We start from the raw sequence: 24,819 nt of genomic DNA on the forward strand, positions 1-24,819 counted from the left end.
ACACACACACACACACACACACACACACACACACACACACACACACACACACACACACACTCTCTCTCTGACTGTGTGTTTCTGTTTCAGTTTCTTCCTGATTGAGTTGGAGCGCTGCGTTCAGAATCACGACCTCTTGGCCGACCTCTTCATCAGACACGTGAGTACTACAGGAATACTACACTACTGTATTATTACTACATGAATACTACACTACTATGTTATTACTACAGGAATTCTACACTACTAGCTTATTACTACATGAATACTACACTACTATGTTATTACTACATGAACACTACACTACTGTGTTATTACTACATGATTACTACACTACTATGTTATTACTACATGAATACTACTCTACTGTATTATATCTACATGAATACTACACTACTAGCTTATTACTACATGAATACTACACTACTGTGTTATTACTACATGATTACTACACTACTATGTTATTACTACATGAATACTACTCTACTGTATTATATCTACACTACTATTGAAATCGAATCAGTTCATCTTTGGTCAAAACATGTAGAAGTTGTTCCTCATCTCATTCATAAGAATGTTTCCAGCCTGGTGGAATAAGGTTGTCATGGAAACAGAATCAGGACCAGGCTGAGCCAGCAATGTAATGTGTGTGTGTGTGTGTGTATGTGTGTGTGTGTGTGTGTGTGTGTGTGTGTGTGTGTGTGTGTGTGTGTAGGAGCGCCGCCTCCACATGTACGTGGTTTACTGTCAGAACAAGCCGAGGTCAGAGTTCATCGTCTTCGAGTACGAGACTTTCTTTGAGGTAAAATGTTCATCACTTGTTTGTGTTTCAGTGACTAATGTTCTGTATCTTTAAATTAATTTAATTAACCTGTGTTCATGATTGATTATTGATTATTTCCACAGTAAATATTCGACCTCAGTAAAATGTTTAAACCAGTGAAGATGCTCGTGAACTGAACCTGACTTCTTCATGTTCAGTTTCAGTGGTTTAAAGTACTGAGGCTTGTGTGTCTGTGGGTCTATCCTCAGGAGATCCAGCATGAGATCAGCTGCAGGATGTCCCTCAGTGATTATCTGATCAAACCTGTCCAGAGAATCACAAAGTATCAGCTGCTGTTAAAGGTTCGTCTTCGTCACATGACTCGCATCAGATGATCATGAAACGTTTATTTCTTCATCTTCATCATCTTCATCTCTACTCTGTTTGGTGTCTCAGGACTTTCTCAAGTACACGTCCAAGGCCGGACTGGACTGTGAGGAGAGTGAGGTGAGTTCAGTGTCCTGCGCTGTGATTGGCTGCGTGAGGGAGAAGGTTCTCTCTTCAGTGACTTTTCTACCTGACGTTGTGATGATTTATGCGTGTGTGTGTGTGTGTGTGTGTTTGTGTGTGTGTGTGTGTGTGTGTGTGTGTGTGTGTGTGTGCAGAAAGCGGTGGAGCTGATGTCCTTGGTTCCAAAACGCTGCAACGACATGATGAACCTGGGACGACTTCAGGGATACGAGGTGAAACTGATATAAATCTATACGCAGACGATCAACAACTGTACATTTACAACCTGTCTGTCCTCACCTGTCTGTCCTCACCTGTCTGTCCTCACCTGTCTGTCCTCACCTGTCTGTCCTCACCTGTCGGTCCTCACCTGTCTGTCCTCACCTGTCTGTCCTCACCTGTCTGTCCTCACCTGTCTCTCCTCACCTGTCTGTCCTCACCTGTCTGTCCTCACCTGTCGGTCCTCACCTGTCGGTCCTCACCTGTCGGTCCTCACCTGTCGGTCCTCACCTGTCTGTCCTCACCTGTCTGTCTCCTCACCTGTCGGTCCTCACCTGTCTGTCCTCACCTGTCTGTCTCCTCACCTGTCTGTCCTCACCTGTCTGTCCTCACCTGTCGGTCCTCACCTGTCGGTCCTCACCTGTCTGTCCTCACCTGTCTGTCCTCACCTGTCTGTCTCCTCACCTGTCTGTCCTCACCTGTCTGTCCTCACCTGTCTGTCCTCACCTGTCGGTCCTCACCTGTCGGTCCTCACCTGTCTGTCCTCACCTGTCTGTCCTCACCTGTCTGTCCTCACCTGTCGGTCCTCACCTGTCTGTCCTCACCTGTCTGTCCTCACCTGTCTGTCCTCACCTGTCTGTCCTCACCTGTCTGTCCTCACCTGTCGGTCCTCACCTGTCTGTCCTCACCTGTCTGTCCTCACCTGTCTGTCCTCACCTGTCTCCAGGGGAAGTTGACGTCCCAGGGGAAGCTCCTGCAGCAGGAGACCTTCTGTGTCTGGGAGCAGGACGGCGGCGTGTTGTCTCGCAGTAAAGAGCGCCGGGTTTTCCTGTTCGAGCAGATCATCATCTTCAGCGAACTTCTACGCAAAGGCTCCAACAACCCGGGCTACCAGTTCAAGAACAGCATCAAGGTGGGACGCCGGCTGAAGGTAGATTCAGGATCCGCCTCCGACCTGTTGACACTGAGCTCCATGTGCCCCCCCCACCAGGTGAGTTACCTGGCCATGCAGGACAGCGTGGACGGAGACCCCTGTAAGTTCGTGCTGTGGTCCCGCGGCTCGGCGGAGCGCTTCACGCTGCAGGCGTCCGCCGCTAGCATCAAGATGACCTGGGTGGAGACCATCGCCGCCCTGCTGGACGCACAGAACAACTTCTTGTCTGGTGAGTACAATCACAAATTACATGAAGAAATAAAACTTGAGCTGTGTCCCGGTTCGGGGAGCGTCCCCCGGAGGATACACTGATGATGTCACAGGGGCGGGACTACGGACGCACAAACCCTCACAGTCTGTGAATCTGCTGCTGTCCGACCTTCACTCTCCTTAAACCTCTTTCAGTTTCCTGATTCTGCATCGATCTGTTTCCAGCTCTTCAGTCTCCCATCGAGTACCAGAGGAAAGAGGGCGGGATCTCTGTGACCCGCCCTCTGTCGTCAGGGCGACCGCCCTCAGCCCCGCCTACGCCCAACGGCCACGGCCCTCAGCCTCCAGCTGACAGCGAGCAGGACGACCAGGTTTGGAATTGAACGCTCGGATCAGAGTCAGGTGCGATTCCTGATGATTGTTTTGGTGACATCATGACCTCTGTCCAATCAGGAGCTGGTCCTGGTGCTGCAGGACTTCGCCGCCGTGCGGGAGGACGAGATCTCCGTGTTCCGGGGCGAGAAGGTTCAGATTCTGGCGTCCAACCAGCAGGGTCAGAGTCTGGTCTACCGGCCGGCCAACAGCGACTCGCCGGCCGCCGAGGGCTGGGTGTCCCGCGGCGTGCTCAACACACACTGACACACACTGACACACAGACACACAGACACACACTGACACACAAACACACACTGACACACAAACACACACTGACACACAAACACACAAACACACACAAAAACACAAACACACACTGACAGCAGGGTCAGAGTTTACAACTCACACATACCACGACAGGGCCAAAGAGGCGGAGCTTAAAGGTGGCGACGTCAACTCGTCAATGAGGAATTTTCTCTCATTAACTAACTCAACTTTTGAATTTAATTAGAAAAATTTAATATTCACACATGAGAAATAGAATCTTATTTTGAAAAATGAGGAAAATGTTCATCAAAACAAAATTTAATAAAATAGATTAATGAACAAATGATTTCATCTTAATCTCTTGAAACAAATAGAGAATCACACACACACACACACACACACACACACACACACACACACACACACACACACACACACACACACACACACACACACACACACACACACACACACACACACACACACACACACACACACACACACACACACACACACACACACACACACACACACACAGCAGGTACTGTTAAACTCCGCCCTCCCTCCTCCACCCCCACCTCGTCCAATCAGACGCCTCCGTCAGGTTGGCCTTCAGTTTACTGCCCCGATTGACCGAACCCCCCCCCCCACTGATGACATCACAAACTGTTTCCTGTGGGTCAGTGGGAACGAGATCACATGATCGCGTCATCGTCACGACAACAGAAACTATGGGAAGCTGCTGTTGCCTAGCAACATGAGACAATGAAAAAAATTAAAGCCTCCTTGAAGAGAGGAGGCGACCAGAGCCGTCAGCCAATAGGAAGCGAGCTCTGTGTCACCTGTGAATAGTGTGTATAACTGACACTCGCACACACGCTACACACACGTCACTGCTGCGATGACGAACATTAACGAGATGATAACTAAGAATTATAGAGTTTGTTTTTCACCTCAATAGAGAAAAAAATGAGAGAAACTGTTTGTCATAAATGTTTGTGTGTGTGAGAGAGAGAGAGTGTGTGTGTGTTTGTGTGAGAGAGTGTGTGTGTCTGTTTGAGAGAGTGTGTGAGTGTGTGTGTTTTCCAAGGACCGTTAGGTGGTGTCCCGGTGTAGCGTTGCCATGACGAATCGTTGTGTTTGCGGTGACACACGTTCTTTGCGTCTTTTTAGTGAACCAGAGCTATCCCCCCCCCCCCCATTCCGCCCCCCTCCCCTCCACTGTTACCATAGCAACCGGCAGTGGAGCCGTCATGGCGGCGCGTGCGGCTCTGGTTAGTTTGGATTTCCCTGATTATGCATTTCCTGTGTGTACATAGAACAGATCTGACTCTGGACCCTGGACCTGTCTCTCTGTCCGTCAGACAGACAGTCAGACAGACAGTCAGACAGACGGCAGCAGCTCCACCTACTGTGACGTCTGCTTCTACCAAGCTCTCTCTACCTGTCTCTCTCTCTCTCTCTACCTCTCTCTACCTCTCTCTCTCTCTCTACCTCTCTCTCTCTCTGTTTCTCCGGTGCCATTCTCAGACAACACCCCGGTCCTTAAGGAGCTGAGCACCTGTCCAGTGGGAAGTGGTGCACGTGAAGGGTGTGACCTTCAGGTGGCGCTGGTGAGGTCGACTCTCTGAAGCAAAGATAAGCTTCGGTTCTAAGTTCAACACACGCTGGAGCTAGCACCCCACCCCCCCCCCCACACCTGTTTATTATTAGCTGCGATTCTTGACTTCGGAAACACGAATTTGACAAAACCCGTCAGCAGCCGATCGAAAGCTCCACGGCATCAAGATTGTTTAGTTAAGAAACCACACCGCCCCCTACTGGCAGAGACCGGGATTTGATTCACGTATCAGATTTTGTTCAGAGAGATGAAATGTTATTGAGAAGCAACAAGTAAAGATGCGTAAACACGAAAACATCTCGAGTGATAACACACGAGAAACTGCAGGTTTCAGCTCAATGGTTTCTCCTCCTTCTGAATATTACAGCGATTTCCATTTCCCGACAGAAACCAAGCTTTAATATTAAAAGCTCAGATTTTTCCAACTTGGCGCTAGAAAATACAGAAGTGCCTGAAAAACGAGCCGAGCCGGCGTCCAGGGTGAGGAATGTGACGGTGCTTCGTGAACACACGCGACAAACTGAAGAACTGATCGTGAACAGAAGAATCTCACGTGGACTCCGCCTCCTCCTCCGGAGACGCTGGAACCCGACGCTAGCTTCAGGAACCTCGTGCACAGTCACGACCTGTGACCTTGGACGTGCACCAGAGGGAAGCTCGTGCACCGCCAAGGTCACATGGGGGGGGCGGTGCACGTGGAAGTCTTACAGGTGGAGCGTAGTGCACTGTGGAGGTGGAGGTGGGGGGGGTGCAGGGAGGCTTCAGGTGGAAGATGGATGGGTCACTGCTGTCAGAAGGGGGGGGGGGAGCAGTGCACTCTGAACATGTTGTAGAGTTGTGTACTACAGAAGGTCAAGTGTGTAACATCGTGCACTACACAGGGCGCAGGGTGCTGTTTGAGACTCCGCCTCCACTAACCAATCAAAAAGTGTTATTTGTACAGAACTAACAGCTGCTAACCGACTGCTAACAGCTCTCTGTCGTTGTTTGTAATAAACTTCATTTTTCATCCAAAATGGCCGAGTGTGCGTTTCTCATCTGTTATCGTCTGGAGGAAGTTTCTCATTGTGTTACATTGTTGCATCATTAATGTAATTAATGTTCAGTAAATACATGTAATAGAGTAATAAACTGAGCATTTCTCTCTGGAGTAAACTCATATATTTGTGATAATATCGTATCATTATAGATATCACATCATTATTAATAAGATGAGAAGTGGACGATGGTGTTTGTATTTGTACAGTTACTCATTCACAGGAACTCGACCTGATAACAGACGCTGTAAACTCATAAACTCATAAACTGATTTAACCAATTACAGAATCTAACGAGTCTGAAGTTCAAACTCTCGTCTCAGCTTCTATCCACAGAAACTTCCATAAGCGTTATCTACTTTAAAGATAAGAGATATGAACTAATACATGTTGTGGTTCACTTGTTATCACAACTAACATGTTGTTCTTGCAGATATTTTCTGTCATGTCATAGTATATATATATATTTGACAATAGGCATAAGAATAACGTCTGCCACCATTCAACAATTTATACATTAAACTATTTAAATTATCAAATAACTGTGTCAATGATTTTCATTTGTTCCCCCAGAGTTTTAAATAAGATATTTGAAGATGAAGTTATTAAACTTTATTTGAGTATTTTCAGGTTTGAACTCTAAATGTTTTTCTAAATGTTCTGACATTTTATGGAGAAAATCAATTATAGATTTAAAATATTAAAAACATTGTACACAATTTAATTTAAAGTTATGTAATTGATATTTTGAATGTCCAGATACTTCTACATGTTCTGATGAGTATTTTGTTAATAAATGTGAATAAATTAAATGTAGAACAGATCCTCAGTTTGCATATAAACAGATGATAAACAGGACGAGTGTTATCGTCACTTCACAGATTATCAGGATCTGGGTTCAAAGGTCAGACTCAGCTGATCTGAGAACCTCCACACAGGCTTTTATTTTGAAACTCGAGTGAAGTCCACAGCAGCAACATTATATAATGGACTGATCTTCACCTTCACTTCCTGACACCTGGAGATCCTCACGTCCACAGACGTTTACTTAAAGACAACTTCTGTCCGTCTGTGGTTCAGAGACGAGCAGCCGGAGCCGGGACACTGGGACAGAACCATGAGCACGAACATGCTGACCATATATGGAAAGAACGGGTCGGAGACCCCGGAGCCGGTGGCAGCTCAAGTGACAGGTGAGCCTCCCCCCAGCTTTAAGTAGATCTGAAGTTATTATTATTGTTATTAAACTGTTTTCACGCAATGATATTTTTACTTAATTTTAACACAACATTACACAAATAATAATGAATATTATTAATAATAATAAGTTCTGTATTATTATGTCTTTATTAACTTCCATTTATTCTTATATTTTTATATATGTATTTTTTTTATTATTTTATTTAATCTTATTTAAGTTATTTAATTTCTGCCTCTTTTTCTTTACCCTGAGTGTTTGATTGTGGGTTGTAGTCCAGGCAAAGTAGCCCATTTTGGAGCCAAAAATAGAAGTAATTGTAAAAGAATTTTTTTCAGCATAGATTATTTCTATGAGGTGTCCAGAACAACATACTAAAAGTCCTAAGAAATCGTTGTGGAGGAAATATGTTTAATTCTCATCAATGTGCCAATAAGGCAACAATACACCCCAAAAAGACTATTTTTTTCCTTTACTCCAATCAAATGAAAACTTTACACAATGAAAGTAACCATGAAACGTAACATTTTTTGTATTACAAGTTTCTTTGAAAATGAATTTATGTATGTATTTGTAATACATATGAATGGTGTTTGCCTATGCAAATTAGGACATATTCAATAAGTGTGGAGCTCATGTGCTTGTCAAATTCATTTCAAAAGAAACTTTTAATACAAACAATGTTACGTTTCATGGTTACTTTCATTGTGTAAAGTTTTACTTTGATTGGAGTAAAGGAAAAAAATAGTCTTTTTGGGCTGTATTGTTGCCTTATTGGAACACATTGATGAGAATTAAACATATTTCCTCAACTAGGATTTCTTAGGACTTTTAGTATGTTGTTCTAGACACCTCATAGAAATAATCTATGCTGAAAAAAATTATTTTACAATTAGTCGGTCGTAAAACGCTACTTTGCCTGGACTATTGGGGGTGTTCATAAACATTTGTATGTTTATAAATGTTTGAATGTATGTTTCCTAATGTAAAACTCAATAAATATATTGTTAAAAAAAATAATAATAATAAGTTCAAATATTAAATTATTATAAATTCTAAATAATTTCACGCGATCTAACTTGATATCATAAATAATCTATAGATTTGTGTTTTTTAAAATGAAAAGTTAAATATGTATTGATCCATTAATAGTGTATAATATGATGATGATAAGTGTGGAGCAGCAGATAGTGATGCTGATGACTCACTGCAGGCTCGCTGCCGGCGTGGCTTCAGGGGACACTGATCCGGAACGGACCGGGACTCTTCTCCGTCGGCAGCTCAGAGTACAACCACTGGTTCGACGGCTTGTCGCTGATCCACAGCTTCACCTTCTGCAACGGTACCCCCCCGACAGGGATCAGCTCCAGATGATGATGAGATGTTCGTACCTTCTGACCTCATGTGCTGTCCTGGTTGTTTCAGGTGAAGTCACCTACAGGAGCAAGTTCCTGAAGAGCGAAACCTACAAGAGAAACATCAAGGCCGACAGAATCGCCGTCTCCGAGTTCGGAACCATGATCTATCCCGATCCCTGCAAGAACATCTTCTCCAGGTACAGAACCCTCCAGCTTCAGGTCCAGGTTCCTCCTCCTGGTGCCGTAGGAACCAGTTTCCCTCTTTAAGATCTGAGCCTCACTGCTGGTGGAGGTTTGCTTCGGTCCATAAAGTCCCTCATGTGGTGCAAGACCTGCTTCAGGTCAAATGTCCAGAGATGTGAAGCATGAGGATCAGATTCTGTCCATCGATGAAGCTCCGACGTCTGAGACCCTCCAGTGGAGATCCGGTCCAGAGTCCATCAGCAATCTGCTTCGTCCAGGACATGAAGTTCTGTCAAGAAATGAGAACATGTGTCAACACAAGCAGATTCATGTCAGAGACGTCTCCGGGTCCAGAGATGTCTCCGGGTCCAGAGACGTCTCTAGGTCCAGAGACGTCTCTAGGTCCAGAGATGTCTCTAGGTTCAGAGACGTTTCAGGGTCCAGAGACGTCTCCGGGTCCAGAGATGTCTCCGGGTCCAGAGATGTCTCTAGATCCAGAGAAGTCTCCAGGTCCAGAGATTTCTCCGGGTCCAGAGATGTCTCTAGGTCCAGAGATGTCTCCGGGTCCAGAGATGTCTCCAGGTCCAGAGAAGTCTCTAAGTCCAGAGATGTCTCCAGGTCCAGAGATGTCTCCGGGTCCAGAGATGTCTCCAGCTCCAGAGATGTCTCCAGCTCCAGAGATGTCTCAGGGTCCAGAGATGTCTCCGGGTCCAGAGATGTCTCCGGGTCCAGAGTTGTCTCTAGGGCATTGGAGGGTTTCACTCATAGAGACATCCAGGACCAGTTTAAACCTGTTGGACTGAACCTGGACTCTGGACTCTGAACCTGGACTCTGGACCTGGACTAACGATCGGTTCTTCTTCTCTCAGGACCTTCACTCATCTCTCCAACATCATCCCCGACTTCACCGACAACAACTTGATCAACATCATCCGTTATGGGCGGGACTACTACGCATCCTCCGAGGTCAACTACATGAACCAGATCGACCCGGGGACTCTGGAGACCGTCGGCCGGGTGAGTTCGTCCACCTGACGCCCGAACGCTCTTCAAGACTCCTCCCACCTCATTTCTACGATAACTCGAACCATCTCGCCGCTTTGCAGATCAACTACAGGAACCACATCGCTCTGAACCTGGCGACGGCTCATCCTCACTACGACGAGCAGGGCCACACCTACAACGTGGGCACGGCCCTCATGGGCCCCGGGCTGCCCAAGTACGTGGTCTTCAAGGTCCCGGCGGACGCTGCAGGTGCGTTAGTCCTCATCAGGTTCGAGTCCAGAGACGGATCCGTGGGTCGTACGTTTAACGTCCGTCTGAGATTCATCAGAGTCGTCGGCTCAGAAACTTTCTTCTCTTATCGCAGCGATAACGTTTTTATCTAAATGAAAAGATAAAAGCTCAGAATCTGATTGATTTACGACGCCAAGTGGAAACATGAGCGAGTGAAACGGTGGCGTGGCAGACGACCGATATCTGGGTCAAAGGTCACTGGATGTACTGACTCCACAGAAGTATTACGTCATCCTGTCGTGTGTTCTCACTACGTCTTGGTCTGAGGAACAAAGGGTTGTTTGGTTTTCTTCTATAGAAATGTACGAAGCAAATCGTTTTAATTAATTAATCATGAAACAAACGACATCCCAGAAGATCAGAGCGATGAGAAGGTTCCGCTGCACAGAACACATTCACATTTATAAACAACAGAAATCGAGCCTCAACACAACGTTAACACCAGCTGCTTCATCACTGAGGATCATAATAAAGTCTGATACTTACGATACCGAGTTCTCAGTTTCAGAGAAGGGGCGGGACAAGCCGGCGCTGAGCAGAGTGCAGAAGGTCGGTTCCATCCCGCTCCGGTCCACTCTGTCCCCGAGCTACTACCACAGCTTCGGCATGACGGAGAACTACATCATCTTTGTGGAGCAGCCGTTCAAGCTGGACATCCTCACCCTGGCCACCGCCTACTTCAGAGGCGTCACCTGGGGCAGCTGCCTCCGGTTCGACAAGGACGACATCGTGAGTTAATACTCAGCACGAGCAGCAGGGGGCGGTAAACCATCGAAAGAAGAACATTGCTTCGCATTAGTAGGAATAAAACAAACTACAGCAGTGATGAGCTGTGGGTTCCTCAGGGTTCGGTTCTGTGTTCCTTATAGTTTTGTTCTGATCTTAGAACAGCGGTTGTTAGAAACAACCAGGGTTGCAAAGGGGCGGAGAGTTTCCATGGGAAGTTTGGTTCGGGAATTTGGGGAATTTTGACAAAAAAAAAAAAAAAAATAGGCAAATTAAACATCATTCGAAACTCTATTTTAAAGATGTATGGAACGTTGAGTTTCAACCCTCCACTGGTCATTCTTCCATCACATGCACAGATAACTCCCAGCATGCTTCACTCTACAGCAGGGCTATTGAGGCCTGCTGTAGAGTGAAGGACTAGTCAGGTAAGTTTCTATGATGATTTTTACAAACTTTTTTCTCATCTTATTCTACAGAACAATGCCACGTGCACTCTCTCATGTGTGGAGACATTTCACCCCATCCAATGTAGAAGGAAAGGCTGTGTACATTTGCAAATACTGTGCAAAGACCTATGTTAAGAATGACACAACGATGCAGAAGCATATAGTCAAGTGCCCAAAGTTTCCTCAGGGCTCAAATCAGCCTATGACACAACAAAATGTTTATATTTATGTCTGTTTATGACAAGGTAAATACAGTTAGTATAAATTACCCACAACATTTCAAGTTTATTCACGTTAATTCCCGTTAATTCCCATGGAAAGTTTCCAACTTTGAATATTCCCGGAATTTTGCAACCCTAGAAACAACAAATGGTCAAATTGTCAAAACAGAAATCCTCTTTGATGTTTTTCCCAGACGCTGTTTCACGTCATCAACAAAAAGACAGGAAAGGTGGTTAAAACCCGTTTCTATGGCGATGCCCTGGTGGTCTTCCACCACATCAACGCCTTCGAGGAGGACGACCACCTGGTGTTCGACCTGATCACCTACAAGGACAGCAGCCTGTACGACACCTTCTACCTCCAGAACCTGAGGAGCAGCAGCTTGTCCGAGAGCAACATGAGCTTCTCCCCCCCGACCTGCCAGAGGTTCGTGCTGCCGCTCAGCGCACACAAGGTCAGACATCTCACACACACACACACACACACACACACACACACCAGGATGACTCACCTGTCAGTTTGTCTTCTTCTGGATTCCACGTCTACATGAGGACTTTGATTGGTTCTGCAGGAATCTCCCAGAGGAACCAACCTGGTGACCCTGGTGGACACCACGGCCCAGGCGCTGGTGCAGGAGGACGGATCCGTCTTCTGTCGGCCCGACGTGATCTTCATAGGTTCGTCAGCGACTGAGCAGCTTGGATCTGAGCTTCACCTCCAGGATCTAACGTGTGTGATTCCCTCTCAGGTCTGGAGCTGCCGGGAATCAACTACAACTTCAACGCTAAAAAGTACAGATACTTCTACGGCTCCAGGGTGGAGTGGTCTCCTCACCCCAACAAGGTGAGACACCTGTCCTCTACGTGTCCCACTGACCCGAGGTCTGGACAACTCACTCCACCTGTACCTGTATGAAGCCAAATCACAAGCTACACGTTCTCAAGGCTCTTTACAGTCGAAGGTCAAAACCTTAAACGTTAGAGAACCCAACGGTTCCCATGAGCAGCTCCTTGGAGACATTGAAGGTTCCCTGAGGATAAACCACCTTTGATTTCACAGAAGTCTTTTCCCTGAACAGACGATTCAACAATAACAAAAAATACAAACAGGTTTATTTCTTTATTTGACAAACGTTGAGTTAGATCCTGATGAGCTGCAGCGTCTCCTCTAGTCTGGACGAGCTCATCGGAACCAGCTGATCTTCTGATTGGTCCCACAGATCGCCAAGGTGGACATCGTGACCCGGGAGCACATCGAGTGGACGCAGGACAACTGCTTCCCCTCGGAGCCGGTGTTCGTGGCGTCTCCAGGATCCGTGGAGGAAGACGACGGTGAGTTTCACTTCCTGGTTCCAACAGCTTCGACCTTCAGGCTGAAACGACCTTGACGCTTCTCTCTCTCTCTCTCTCTCCAGGAGTCATCCTGTCCTCCGTCATCTCTCCAGATCCAAACATCTCTCCGTTCATGCTCATCCTCAACGCCAAGAACTTTGAGGAGATCGCCCGAGCCTCCATCCCGGCCGACGTCCACATGGATCTTCACGGACTCTTCATCCCCGCCGCCGCCGTTTGACCTGCACGTCGGCCGCCATATTATTTATTCTCTGATGTACATTCTGTAATATTTGACTTTGAATTAACTTTCAGACATGAGCCTCTTTCACTTTTTATTTGATCTCTGCACAGGATTTATTTTTGTCTCTTAAATCACAAACCAAATGAAATTGAGATCCTCAATTAATCTAAAATTCTGTTTCCATCTTTCTCACCAAAGTTAACGTTGTTTAATTTTCTGATATTTGTTGTACTGCAGAAGTTTTTTTATATGAGACAATAAAGTGAACAGAATCATTTCGGGTCAAAGTTCATCGAGTGTAAACAAAGATTCACTTCAGATCAAAAGACTTGAATCTTCCATTCACGCTGATGTGAGCGATCGGAACTGAAAACTCAAAACTACGTTTCATCAGAATCATGGAAATTTATTACATCAGCAGTTTGCAGCAGAAACTGTTTAAAATCTTCTCTGTCGCCCCCCCCCCCCCCCCCCATCGACCCAACATGGCCGACCGTTTAACGTTCTGAACATCGACACCGTCGCTGCTGCTTCGATGGTTCGATGGTTTGTGAACAGGACAAAAAGAAAATGAGATGATTTTCCCTCCTCGGTACAATCCGATAATGCACCTTGTTCGGCTGAGAGCCGGCGCCTGACCTGTGGTCAGCCTCAGTCTGGGGAGGAGGGGGCGGAGCTTGGGACACGGGAGGAGGAGCCACGGATCAGGGCAGAGAAGAAAAAATAATAAACACAACGTTGTTGCTGAAGAACAGGCACGTTGGAATACTGTGTGTGTGTGTGTGTGTGTGTGTGTGTGTGTGTGTGTGTGTGTGTGTGAAATGTCCAAACCATCACTGTTTACAACAGTGGAAAAAACTGTTCGTTTCTCACAGAAAAACAGTTTCACGCCTCGTTTCCGTTCTGGTGGTTTTTGTTTAGTTCTTGTTGTCCGGTCGTCATCGTGTGGTCGTCTGAGGGAGGAAGTGTGTGTGTGTGTGTGTGTGTGTGTGTGTGTGTGTGTGTGTGTGTGTGTGTGTGTGTCAGGTCCTCAGATGATCTCGAACGTCTTCTTCAGCTCGACGATCAGCTGCCAGTCGGTTCTCGTCATCTCGTCTCTGAACCAGTTCTTCAGAGCGTCGATCGACGCCCTCGTGATCTGCAACAAGAAAACAATCTGACGTGAAACCTACGATTCTGTCCATAAGTCCTCACGCTTCAAAGAAGTATTTTAATCTGTCACACTTGTTACATTCTACACGTCCAAACCTATACATTTATATTTTATTTTATAAAACTAAAATATATCATATTTTTCTAAACTGAGCTCAAACTGGAAAAACTAAAGTCACATAAACATCTTGTCCACCAGATGTTTGTTTCATTTCTCTTCAGTCTTTTCTCACTTTCACTTCTTTCTGTCTCATCGTCTTCTTCTGAAATCACGTGTTCCCTCTAAAGAATCTTTCTAGTGACGCTTCAAACAAAACTTACCCCCCTCAGTGGGCGGGGCCTTACCTTGCTGACGAGCATGTCGGTGTCTTCAAAATGGCGTCCGTACATCTTGGGCGACTCCCCTGGAATGGGCTCGATCTTGATGCAGATCTCTTGACCTTTCTTGGCCGAGTCCACGGCTTTGTGGTTCATCTCGATGCTCGTCACGATCCCGATGTCCAGGAACTTTAACACATGTTCAACAGAACAATCAATAACCTGGAGTTCTATTCATCATATTAACACATTAATTAATACACTACAACACACAAGACAATCATCACATCTGTCACAATATCTGAAGGTTATTATCGAGGTTGTTTCTTCCATTAATCTACTTTAAAACTTTATAATTATGAATTTGATTCTGTAAAGATTCTGTGTGATCGATAAAGTCTCAATAAACTGAACTCTGTCTCTAAGTGCGTCTCACGTCTTTGCTGGGGACGCAGATGGGCGTCCCCTGCTTCAGCACGCCGGCCTCCACCGTCACGCCCATCACGATGGGGTCTCTGGACTTGAAGACGAAGTTAGGAAGGATTTTAATCTTCACAGGAAACACGGCAACGTGCCTGAAAACACACAAAACCACAAAGACACGTCGTGAACCACAACTCAAACATCAGTCGGAGCCGCTTCAACGCCGCAGGGTTTCCTACTTGAACTCGTCCTGCTTGGCCTTCTTGTAATCCTCGCGGTACTTGGTGAAGGCGTCGAACAGGTGGTAGATGATCTCAGCCGAGAAGATACGGACCCCCAGGCCGTCGGCCATCTCCTGACTGTCCCGCTCCACCTTCACGTCAAACGCCAGGATCACAGCGTACCTGAGAACAAACAGAGGTCAGGTCACGAGGATCCAAGCTGCCACTGAGTCCTTCAACGTTTGTGTTAGTTTGTGTTGATGTTGTGATGTCACGGACAGCAGACACACACTTACTGGGTGTCGTGTTCCAGCATGGCCGACGCCCTCATCACATCCTTCTTATGAACCGGGCCGATGTTGATCCCGGCGTACTGCGCACAAACAGGTCAAAGGTCAGTTCTCTAGGCTCTGCTTCCTGTTAGATTTCAGAGTAAGAGCGAGACTCACAGGAACTTTGGACGTGCGCAGGTACTCGAGCAGCGCCTCCAGCGAGCCGAGCGTGGACGCCTGGACGTAGACGCCTTTGTCCTCCAGCTTGATGGAGCTCAGCGTCTGTTTCAGCTCGATCACCAGTTCATCCTGAAACCAGTCAGTGGTTCAACTCAGTGAGATTAAACAGTGTTAGATGTTTATTATGTACTTTACATGTTATAGTGTATTTAATAGTTTTTCTATTCTTTTTTGCTTTAGACGAATTTAACAAACTCTTTTATTAAATATGAATAAACATCAAAACTTCTATTGGAAAGAAATTGACTTTGTCCCTTTAAATATACTTTATACTTCAGACCTTCCTTACCTCCTTGCTTCCTTCACTAGCCCCTCCTTTCCTTCTGTGTTCTTTACTTCCTATCCTTCCATGCTCCCTCCCTTCTTCTTCTCTTTCTCCTCCCATCCTCCCTTTCCTCTGCTCCCACAACAAACGACCACAGGAGGTCACTGTTTCCCAGGATGTTCTGATCTGTCAGTGCACCTCCTCCACACTGTGTGTGTGTGTGTGTGTCTGTGTGTGTCTGTGTCTGTGTGTGTGTGTGTGTGTCAGTGTGTGTTTCAGTGTGTGTGTGTGTGTGTGTGTCTGTGTGTGTGTGTGTGTGTGTTACCCTGAGCACGGGGATCTCGTCGTCCTTGAGCGCCACCAGCAGGGACAGACCTGCCAGTGTCTTCTCCAGGTCTTTGCCCAGGATCTTCACGCCCTGGGAGGTGGAAACCTCCTTGTGCTTCTCGTACTGGTTCTACTCACACAAACACAGACTTTCAGTCCTTCACTTTTAATGATATCATAATGAATATATAACATGTATTTCTCATTAGTTCCTTTACAAAATAAAGACAAACGCAGCAGCTGAACTCAGTTGCCTTGTTATAAATTATAAACATCATTTTATATCAGATTATTAATAAATAATGAAGTCATTCATATGGAGATGGGGGGCTGTATTTAGGAAGACTCCTTCTTTTATTGTGAAAGTCCAGTTGCACCCGAGAGGTTTACCTTGACCCTGAGCTCCTTCAGAGGCGGCGGCAGCAGCAAGCCTCTGATCTGCGTGATGATTGGTCCTTCCACCCCCGGGACGATGATGGTCATCCCCTCCCGCAGACACCCGTTGATCAGGATGACGTCGATGGTGGTCCCCATCCCCGGCAGCGCTTTGACCTGAAGAGAGGAACCTTCGTTAGCTGCGTCCACTCACAGGACCAGTCAGAGGAAAGGATCAGGACACACCTCCATGACCTGCGCCCGCAGCTCGTCACAGTGCGCCAGGCGGCGAGCCAGCATGGTCTGCGTGAGCTCCACCAGCAGCGCGATGAGGTTCCCCATCCCGTCGCCGCTGTGGGCGGAGGTCGGGACCATCGACACAAACGTGCGGGGGTCTTTGTTCTCGTAGAACAAGGCGGCGTTCAGACCCTGAGGAGCAGAAGCAAAGTATAAACTCTAACTTCTGGTTCCTCCACATTATATGTAGTTGATGGAAATAAAGAGTGTTTATCACTGTCACTGAGTGATGATGTCACTGAGTGATGATGTCACTGAGTGATGATGTCACAGCGGTCACCTGCTGGGCGAACTCCAGGATGACGGCCTTGGCTCTCTCGTCAAACTCGTCCTTTGTGTTCTTCTTCTGCTTCTTCAGCGTGGTCACCACGTCCGTCTCCGGACTCTTCTTCCAGTCGTACAGACGGTCGATCTGGTGACAACAACAGTCAGAAACAGGAAGCAGCGAACAGGAAGGGGCGGGACTCAGCTGGAGGAGCAGGCGGGGCGCACCTTGTTGAGGGCCACGATGAACGGACACTTCTTCTCCTTCAGCAGGTTGATGGACTCCAGCGTCTGAGGCTCCAGGCCGTGCATGATGTCCACCACCAGGATGGCGATATCGCACAGGGAGCTTCCTCTGTTCCTCAGGTTACTATGGCAACAAAGGGGCGGAGTTACCAGCTGTACTAACTGACGGCTCCAGTGACTCCAGGTGTTCAGGTCGTTACCTGAAGGACTCGTGTCCTGGTGTGTCGATGATCAACATGCCAGGGATCCGGATGCCTTCTTGTGTGAACTACACAAACACAACTCCGGTTAATTTCACTGTGTGTGTGTGTGTGTGTGTGTTTGTTTGGTTGTGTGTGTGTGAGTTGTTGTACATTTTTAACCATCCTGGTCTGCTCCTCGATCGTCTCCTTGGGGACGTTTGTGGCTCCGATCTGCTGAGTGATTCCTCCGGCTTCACCGTCCTGGACGTTAGTGTTTCGCAGCTGCACACACAGAGACACACACAGAGACACACACACACACACACAGAGACACACACAGAGACACACACACACACACACAGAGACACACACACAGACACACACACAGACACACACACACACAGACACAGACACACACAGACACACACAGTTAGTAAACAGTAGACAGCTGTAGATAAAGCAGGTGTAAACGCTCAGGAACCTTGTCCAGGATCTTGGTCTTCCCCGTGTCCACGTGTCCGAGGACGCACACCACCGGCGACCTCAGCCGCTCCAGGTCGATGTTCCTCATGTTCTCCGCCCTCCGTTTCTATGGAGACGCACACAGAGCCGTTCAGAGACGGGGGAATAGAGACGAGGTCTCCCTCCTCCTGATATCCGAGGTCCCTCACCTCTATTCTCCTCTTGGCTCGGTCGTACAGTCGCTCCTCCTTCGTCCTCCCGTCGTCGTCCTCGCTCTCGCTGCTCTCGCCCTCGCTCTCCTTCTTCTTACCCTGAGTGGGCGTCGGCCGCTTCGCCGGCGCCGCCTCCTTCTCCTCTTCAGCGTCGCTCTCCTCATCGTCATCTTCCTCATCTTCCTCCTCCTCGTCTTCTTCCTCCTCGCTGCCTGTCGGCGGAGGAGGTGCGGCCGTGTCCTCCTTCACCTCGATGTGAACTTTCTTCAGCTCTGATAGAAAACACGTCATCAATAATAATAATAATAATCATCTCTGATCACAATCACTTCCTTTGATCTTCACGTCACGTGTGTAAACAGGCGTGTGTCTCTCAGGTGACTCCTGATTGGCTCTGGTGCGTTGGTCCCGCCTCTCCTCACCTTTCTCCTCGTCGCTGGCGATGGCGATGGCCTCCCAGTCGTCCACGGCAGCGTCTGGTTTCACCTCTGAACCCAAAGACAAACAGGAGAACCAATCAGATCTGAGCTCCTCCCCCCTCCTCCTCCTCCTGTCTTACCCCCGGGTCTCACCTGGCTCCGCAGCCGGCGTCTCGGCCACCGTCTCCTTGGCAACAGGCTCCGGGGTCTCTGGCGCCGGTGGGGTCACCTCGGATGTTTCTGGAAAGAGTTTTGGTTTGTTACTGGTCTCAGTGACGGAGGAAACCAGCGGCGGCAGCGGCGGCGTTTTACCTTCGGGCGTCGGCGTGCTGACGACCTTCTTCTTCTTCTTGTCGCTGTAAACTGGTTTCTTCTTTGGCCCCGAGTCTTTGGAAGGAACTTCGATACCTGGACAGGAAGTGGAGAAAAGAATCTGTGATCATTCCATCTTTGATTTCCTGTCTCTGAAGTTTCCTCTCTTCCTGTTATTGTTGTAAAGACTTTTATTTTGAAAAGCACTTGATTGTTAAATATGAGGAAATAAAAACAAAATGAGAGAAATTGACAAACTAAATAAAAACGTGACATTCAGATAGTGATGTTTTGAACGAGCGACCAGCTGGTCAGTATCTGCGCTGTGATTGGACGACCTCTGACCTTGGGCCTGCAGCATCTTCAGCGTGGCCTCGGCTCGAGCTCGAGCTTCTTTCTGAGTTTTGGTCAACAGCTTCCCCTCCTTCTTCATTCGCTCCTTCCTCTCCTTCTCCTTCTGCTTCTTCTTCTCCTTCCGCTCCAGCTCCAGACGCTCCTGACATGGGGGGGGGGGGTACAGGGTCAGAGAGGTGGCTGATGGGTAACAGAAGACAAGCGGAGGACGAGGTGTCCTACCTGCTCCACTCGTTGGATCTCCAGCTCCTCCTGCCTCTTTAGCTCCTCCTCCTCTTCTCTCTTCGCTTGTTCTTCTTCCTGCAACGACATCAGGTTTATTCTCTGACATCAAACAGTCAGTTCACTGACTACATTTCCCAGAATGCACCTACCTCTTTCATCTGGGCCAGAGCCTCCTGCATGGCCTTCACTGTGGCCTTGCTGGGTCCCTTCTTCTTCTCCTTCTCCTCCTTCTCTCCTTTCTTCTTCTTCTTGTCTTTCTTCTTCTTGTCGCCCTCGGCATCATCTGCAGACGAAGGTGAGAAACTGTTAATTGATCATCAGGAAATATCAGCCAATCAAAACACCTGAGTCCACTGACCTTCTCCTGCTGGCTCCGCCTCTTCCTGCTCCTCCGCCGCTGCTTCAGGAAGCGTGGCCTGAGGGGGCGTGTCCTCTGTCGCCTTCTTCTCTGGCTCTTTTTTATCCTCTACGGCGCTCTCCTTCTCTTTGAGCTTCTTCTGCTTCATCCTCTCCTCCTCCTTCTTCTTCTTGTCCCTCTCCTTCTTCTCCGCCTTCTTCTGCGCCGCCGTCTTCATCTTGAAGCCTTCGCCTCCTCCGTCCTCCTCATCCTCACTCTCCACTTTGCCTTTGTTTTTCTTCTTCTTCTCTCTCCTGGTGGTTAACTCCTCATCGTCCTCTGACTCTTCTTCCTTTCCTCCTCCTCCTCCTCCTCCTCTTGTCACATCTTCCTCCTCCTCATCAGACACTGAGGTTTTTTTGGCTCCTTTCTTTCCTCCTTTGGTTTTGACACGAGAGCGTGAGCCGCTGTCGCCGTCGGAGTCGGAGGGAGGAGCCTCAGGAGGCGTCTGGAGGAGCAAAGACAAGTTAAACCTTCAGTTCTTCTTCGTTGGGGGGGGGGGTTGTAAAACTTCCTGTGGCCAGCAGGTGGTGCTATCACTGTCACTACTACAGATGTTTTTAAAGGTGGAACTTTGTGTGACAGGTTCGAATCTCTCTCACCTTCTTCTGGTCTTTCTGTTCTCCGTTCTTCTCTCCATCCGCCCGATCTTCACCTTCATCACCCTGCTCCTCATCCTCGAGACCAGCCCCTCCCTTCTTCCCCTTTCTTGTCTTCTTCTTCTCTGGTTTTGGAGGCTCGAGGATCTCCGCCTCCTCGGTGGCGTCTGGTTTCTGAGCAGGAACACAACACAAGGACGTTCAGATTGAATCTGTTCAGATGAAGATCACGTGACTCGTCCTCCTCCTGACGTACCTTCGCTTTTCCGTCCTGAGTCTCCAGAGACAACTCCTCCAACTCCTTCAGGATGTCCTCCTCACTGCAGGAGGAGAAACCAGACCAGAGTTAGAGAGGAGGAGACATGATGAAGATCAGAGGATGGAGGAGGAAGAGGAGAAGGATCAAGACTATAAGGAGGAGGACATAATGAAGGTGTGAGGGAGGAAGACAGAGAAGAGGAAGAGTAGGACACAAGAAAGGCATGATAGAGGGAGGAGGAGGAGGAGGAGGAGGAGACATGATGAAGATCAGAGAAAGGAGGAGGAAGAGGAGAAGGAGGATATTTGTGAAGGTGAGGGAGAGGAGGAGGAAGAGGAGATGGATCAAGACTGTAAGGAGGAGGACATAATGAAGGTGTGAGGGAGTAAGACAAGGAAGGAGGAGAAGAAGAGGAGTAGGACACAAGAAAGGTATGATAGAGGGAGGAGGAGGAGGAGGAGGAGGAGGAGGAGGAGGAGGAAGAGGAGGAGGAGGAGGATGAGGAAGAGGTCGTACTCGAAGTCGTCTTTCTTTGCTCCCTTCTTCTTGTTCTTCTTCCCTTTCGACTCCTTGGAGGCTCCGGCTCCTTCGATCTCCGCAGCCAGAGCGTCCAGGTCCTGGTCTTTGGCACTGAGGACACAAGGGGACACGATGACATCATCAGTCAATCAACCAATCAGCACTGGGGACACAAGGGGACACGATGACATCATCAGTCAATCAACCAATCAGCAGCCGCTGAACAGCTCAGCTGTGACACTGAGGTCGAGAGACATGAGCAGAACAAGCAGGACTCGCTCGCTCTCTTTATTTCTGTCTCCCTCTCTTTGTCTCTTTATTTATTTCTCTCTCTTCGTATGTCTGTCTCTCTCAATCTCTGTCTCTCTGTCTTCCTCTTTCTTTCTGTCTCTCTCTCTTTGTCTCTGTCTCTGTCACTTTCTTTTTTTCTTTCTTTCTCTCTCTGTCCCTCTCTTTCTTTCTCTCTCTGTCTCTCTCTCTTTGTGTCTGTCTTTCTCTCTTTGGCTCTGTCTCTCTCTGTTTCTCTGTCTCTCTCTTTCTCCCTCTCCTTGTCTCTGTCTCCCTCTCTCTATGTCTCTCTCTTTCTTTATCTCTTTGTCTCCCTCTGTCTCTCTCTCTGTCTCTCTCTCTTTCTTTCTTTCTCTCTCTTTGTCTCTGTCTCTGTCACTTTCTTTCTTTCTTTCTCTCTGTTTCTCTCTCTCTGTCTCCCTCTGTCTATGTCTCTCTCTTTCTTTCTCTCTCTCTGTCTCTCTCTCTTTGTCCCTCTTTGTCTCTCTCTCTCTTTGTCTCTGTCCCTCTCTTTCTTTCTCTTTGTCTCTGTCTCTCTCTGTTTCTCTGTCTCTGTCCCTCTCTTTCTTTCTTTCTTTCTCTCTCTCTGTGTCTCTGTCTCTCTCTGTCTCTCTCTTTGTCTCTGTCTCTCTCTCTCTTTGTCTCTGTCCCTCTCTTTCTTTCTCTCTCTCTGTTTCTCTCTCTGTCTCTCTCTCTCTTTGTCTCTGTCCCTCTCTTTCTTTCTCTCTCTCTTTGTCTCTGTCTCTCTCTCTTTGTCTCTCTATGTCTCTGTACCTCTCTCTGTCTCCCTCTCTTTGTCTCTGTCCCTCTCTCTCTCTCTCTCTCTCTTTGTCTCTGTCCCTCTCTCTCTCTCTCTCTCTTTGTCTCTGTCTCTCTCAGAACAATATGAACGGCTGACAATCTGTCGACTGTGCGTTCTCTTTATTTCCCAGCAGCCTCTCTGCCTCGCTGACCAGAGAAACTCACACAGAAGTAATCAGTAACTAACCAGGTAATCCCTTTAGTTACTTGTGACAGGAAGTGTCTCTCCATGTTTGAAACAAGCTGCTCATGTTTTTATCTCTTTTCATGAAACTGTGAATATTAAACATTTAATGTTATTTGAAATACTTGTTATAAATATTATTTATAGGACAACCTCCAGGACCTGATTCTGTTGTCTCAGTCTCATGAGACAGAGAGGACGAGGGAGAGAGAGACAGGTGAGACAGAGAGATAAGGAGACAGACAGGTGAGACAGACAGAGAGGACGAGGGAGAGAGACAGAGAGACAGACAGTTGAGACAGACAGAGAGGACGAGGGAGAGAGAGACAGGTGAGACAGAGAGACAGACAAGGAGACAGACAGGTGAGACAGACAGAGAGGACGAGGGAGAGAGACAGAGAGATAAGGAGACAGACAGGTGAGACAGACAGAGAGGACGAGGGAGAGAGAGACAGGTGAGACAGAGAGATAAGGAGACAGACAGTTGAGACAGACAGAGAGGACGAGGGAGAGAGAGACAGGTGAGACAGAGAGACAGACAAGGAGACAGACAGATGAGACAGAGAGACAGACAAGGAGACAGACAGATACAGACAGAGAGAGACAGACAGGTGAGACAGACAGAGAGTTACAGACAGAGAGGACAAGGGAGACAGACATGTGAGACAGAGAGAGACAAACAGGTGAGACAGACAGACAAAGAGACAGACAGACAGGTGAGACAGAGAAACAAAGACAGACACAAACAGACAGATACAGACAGAGACAGGTGAGACAGAGAGGACGAGGGAGAGAGAGACAGGTGAGACAGACAAGGAGACAGACAGATGAGACAGAGAGACAGACAGATACAGACAGAGAGAGACAGACAGGTGAGACAGACAGAGAGTTACAGACAGAGAGGACAAGGGAGACAGACATGTGAGACAGAGAGAGACAAACAGGTGAGACAGACAGACAAAGAGACAGACAGACAGGTGAGACAGAGAAACAAAGACAGACACACACACAGACAGATACAGACAGAGAGACAGGTGAGACAGAGAGGACGAGAGAGAGAGACAGAGAGACAGACAAGGAGACAGAGAGACAGACAAGGAGACAGACAGAGAGACAGACGGACAGAACAGACCCAGGCTCACTTAGCCCAGCTCTCCTCCCTCAGTCTAACCCGGGTTAAAGAGGCTGTCCTCCCTCAGTCTAACCCGGGTTAAAGAGGCTGTCCTCCCTCAGTCTAACCCGGGTTAAAGAGGCTGTCCTCCCTCAGTCTAACCCGGGTTAAAGAGGCTGTCCTCCCTCAGTCTAACCCGGGTTAAAGAGGCTGTCCTTCCTCAGTCTAACCCGGGTTAAAGAGGCTGTCCTTCCTCAGTCTAACCCGGGTTAAAGAGGCTGTCCTCCCTCAGTCTAACCCGGGTTAAAGAGGCTGTCCTCCGGCTGCAGAGCAGAGATAAGCTAATGGACCGGTTGTCTGATGCTAAGCGTCAGTAAGCTAACGCGTGTGAGCAGAGGTTCACCCGGGTCAGACCGGGTCAGTCCGGGTCAGTCCTGTCTCCAGCCTGGTTCTTTTGACCCGGGTCCATTTGAACCCTTCAGCCGGACTCACGCTGCCAGTGACGCGTGGTTAGCTCCTGCTAGCGCCGCTAAGCTAACAGGAGCTAACAGGCAGCAGCGGGCAGCTGGCCGGTCCCTGCGGCTCCAGCCCGGCTCCCTAGCGGCCGGACCGCTGCCCTCCCCCCGGTGTGAGTGTGTCCCGGAGCCGGGAGCCGGGCCCCGGTGTGGTCACTACCTGTCCTCCCCGGATTTCTTCTGTTTCTTCCCCATCCTGCCGCTGCGCTGCTCCGGGTCGCTGCTCCGGTTAGCCGCGCTGGGTTAGCTAGCTGGGTTAGCTTAGCCGGCTAGCTGCTCCGTCACAGCTCACACAGCACAGATCGTCCGCAGCAGACAGACGCTGCCGAGGGCTCACTCCGCTGCGTTTCCTGACCGTCCCTTCACACAGCTGCTCGGTACACGTGTGATGTTCAACTGTGTTTACAAATCAAACCGCGTGATGTCACTGTCCGAACATGTGATCACTGAATAAAGTTTAATACTCAAAGAAGCGATGTCACATTAGATTTAAATCTAATGAGACCTCTGTCTTCAGGAGCACTGATGATTTATCATAGAATAAATATATTTTAAAAAAGGAAGAGAGAAAGAAAAGAGAGAAATCACCTAAACTCTTCACATTACACATTTTTTTGGGGAGATTTTGCTGTCCAAA

The 24,819-nt window shown here is 48.0% G+C and overlaps 3 protein-coding genes across 3 annotated transcripts in view; 2 read left to right on the top strand and 1 right to left on the bottom strand.

The window, feature by feature from the left end:
- LOC132996719 (kalirin-like) overlaps window positions 1-3,372 on the top strand; it is a 28,281-nt gene extending 24,909 nt beyond the window's left edge. Inside the window, exons 48-56 of the mRNA XM_061067056.1 lie at window positions 91-160; window positions 716-802; window positions 1,033-1,125; window positions 1,220-1,270; window positions 1,429-1,506; window positions 2,220-2,405; window positions 2,484-2,655; window positions 2,862-3,007; window positions 3,090-3,372. Coding sequence (XP_060923039.1) covers window positions 91-160; window positions 716-802; window positions 1,033-1,125; window positions 1,220-1,270; window positions 1,429-1,506; window positions 2,220-2,405; window positions 2,484-2,655; window positions 2,862-3,007; window positions 3,090-3,275 — 1,069 coding nt within the window. The 3' untranslated portion in view covers window positions 3,276-3,372. The remainder of the gene's footprint in view (window positions 1-90; window positions 161-715; window positions 803-1,032; window positions 1,126-1,219; window positions 1,271-1,428; window positions 1,507-2,219; window positions 2,406-2,483; window positions 2,656-2,861; window positions 3,008-3,089) is intronic.
- A 3,473-nt stretch (window positions 3,373-6,845) lies between these two features.
- On the top strand, window positions 6,846-13,212 carry bco1l (beta-carotene oxygenase 1, like). Its single transcript, XM_061066761.1, has 11 exons — window positions 6,846-7,129; window positions 8,348-8,476; window positions 8,560-8,689; window positions 9,545-9,692; window positions 9,782-9,929; window positions 10,474-10,700; window positions 11,562-11,822; window positions 11,940-12,045; window positions 12,117-12,211; window positions 12,588-12,699; window positions 12,783-13,212. Exons 1-11 carry the CDS (start codon window positions 7,054-7,056, stop codon window positions 12,938-12,940), a joined length of 1,590 nt encoding a protein of 529 aa, XP_060922744.1. The 5' UTR covers window positions 6,846-7,053; the 3' UTR covers window positions 12,941-13,212.
- A 204-nt stretch (window positions 13,213-13,416) lies between these two features.
- On the bottom strand, window positions 13,417-24,425 carry eif5b (eukaryotic translation initiation factor 5B). The gene is made up of 26 exons (XM_061066762.1): window positions 24,343-24,425; window positions 21,281-21,394; window positions 20,762-20,825; window positions 20,509-20,679; window positions 19,868-20,354; window positions 19,659-19,792; window positions 19,507-19,584; window positions 19,276-19,426; window positions 18,931-19,026; window positions 18,772-18,858; window positions 18,622-18,687; window positions 18,197-18,471; window positions 18,007-18,114; window positions 17,697-17,807; window positions 17,544-17,611; window positions 17,326-17,467; window positions 17,114-17,245; window positions 16,783-16,965; window positions 16,552-16,713; window positions 16,160-16,291; window positions 15,507-15,638; window positions 15,354-15,430; window positions 15,076-15,240; window positions 14,850-14,988; window positions 14,441-14,602; window positions 13,417-14,081 (listed from the first exon to the last, which is right to left on the bottom strand). Exons 1-26 carry the CDS (start codon window positions 24,375-24,377, stop codon window positions 13,974-13,976), a joined length of 3,579 nt encoding a protein of 1,192 aa, XP_060922745.1. The 5' UTR covers window positions 24,378-24,425; the 3' UTR covers window positions 13,417-13,973.
- Window positions 24,426-24,819: the final 394 nt, after the last annotated feature.

The sequence above is a fragment of the Limanda limanda genome, chromosome 23, assembly GCF_963576545.1.
Source record: "Limanda limanda chromosome 23, fLimLim1.1, whole genome shotgun sequence".
Classification (NCBI taxonomy): Eukaryota; Metazoa; Chordata; class Actinopteri; order Pleuronectiformes; family Pleuronectidae; genus Limanda; species Limanda limanda.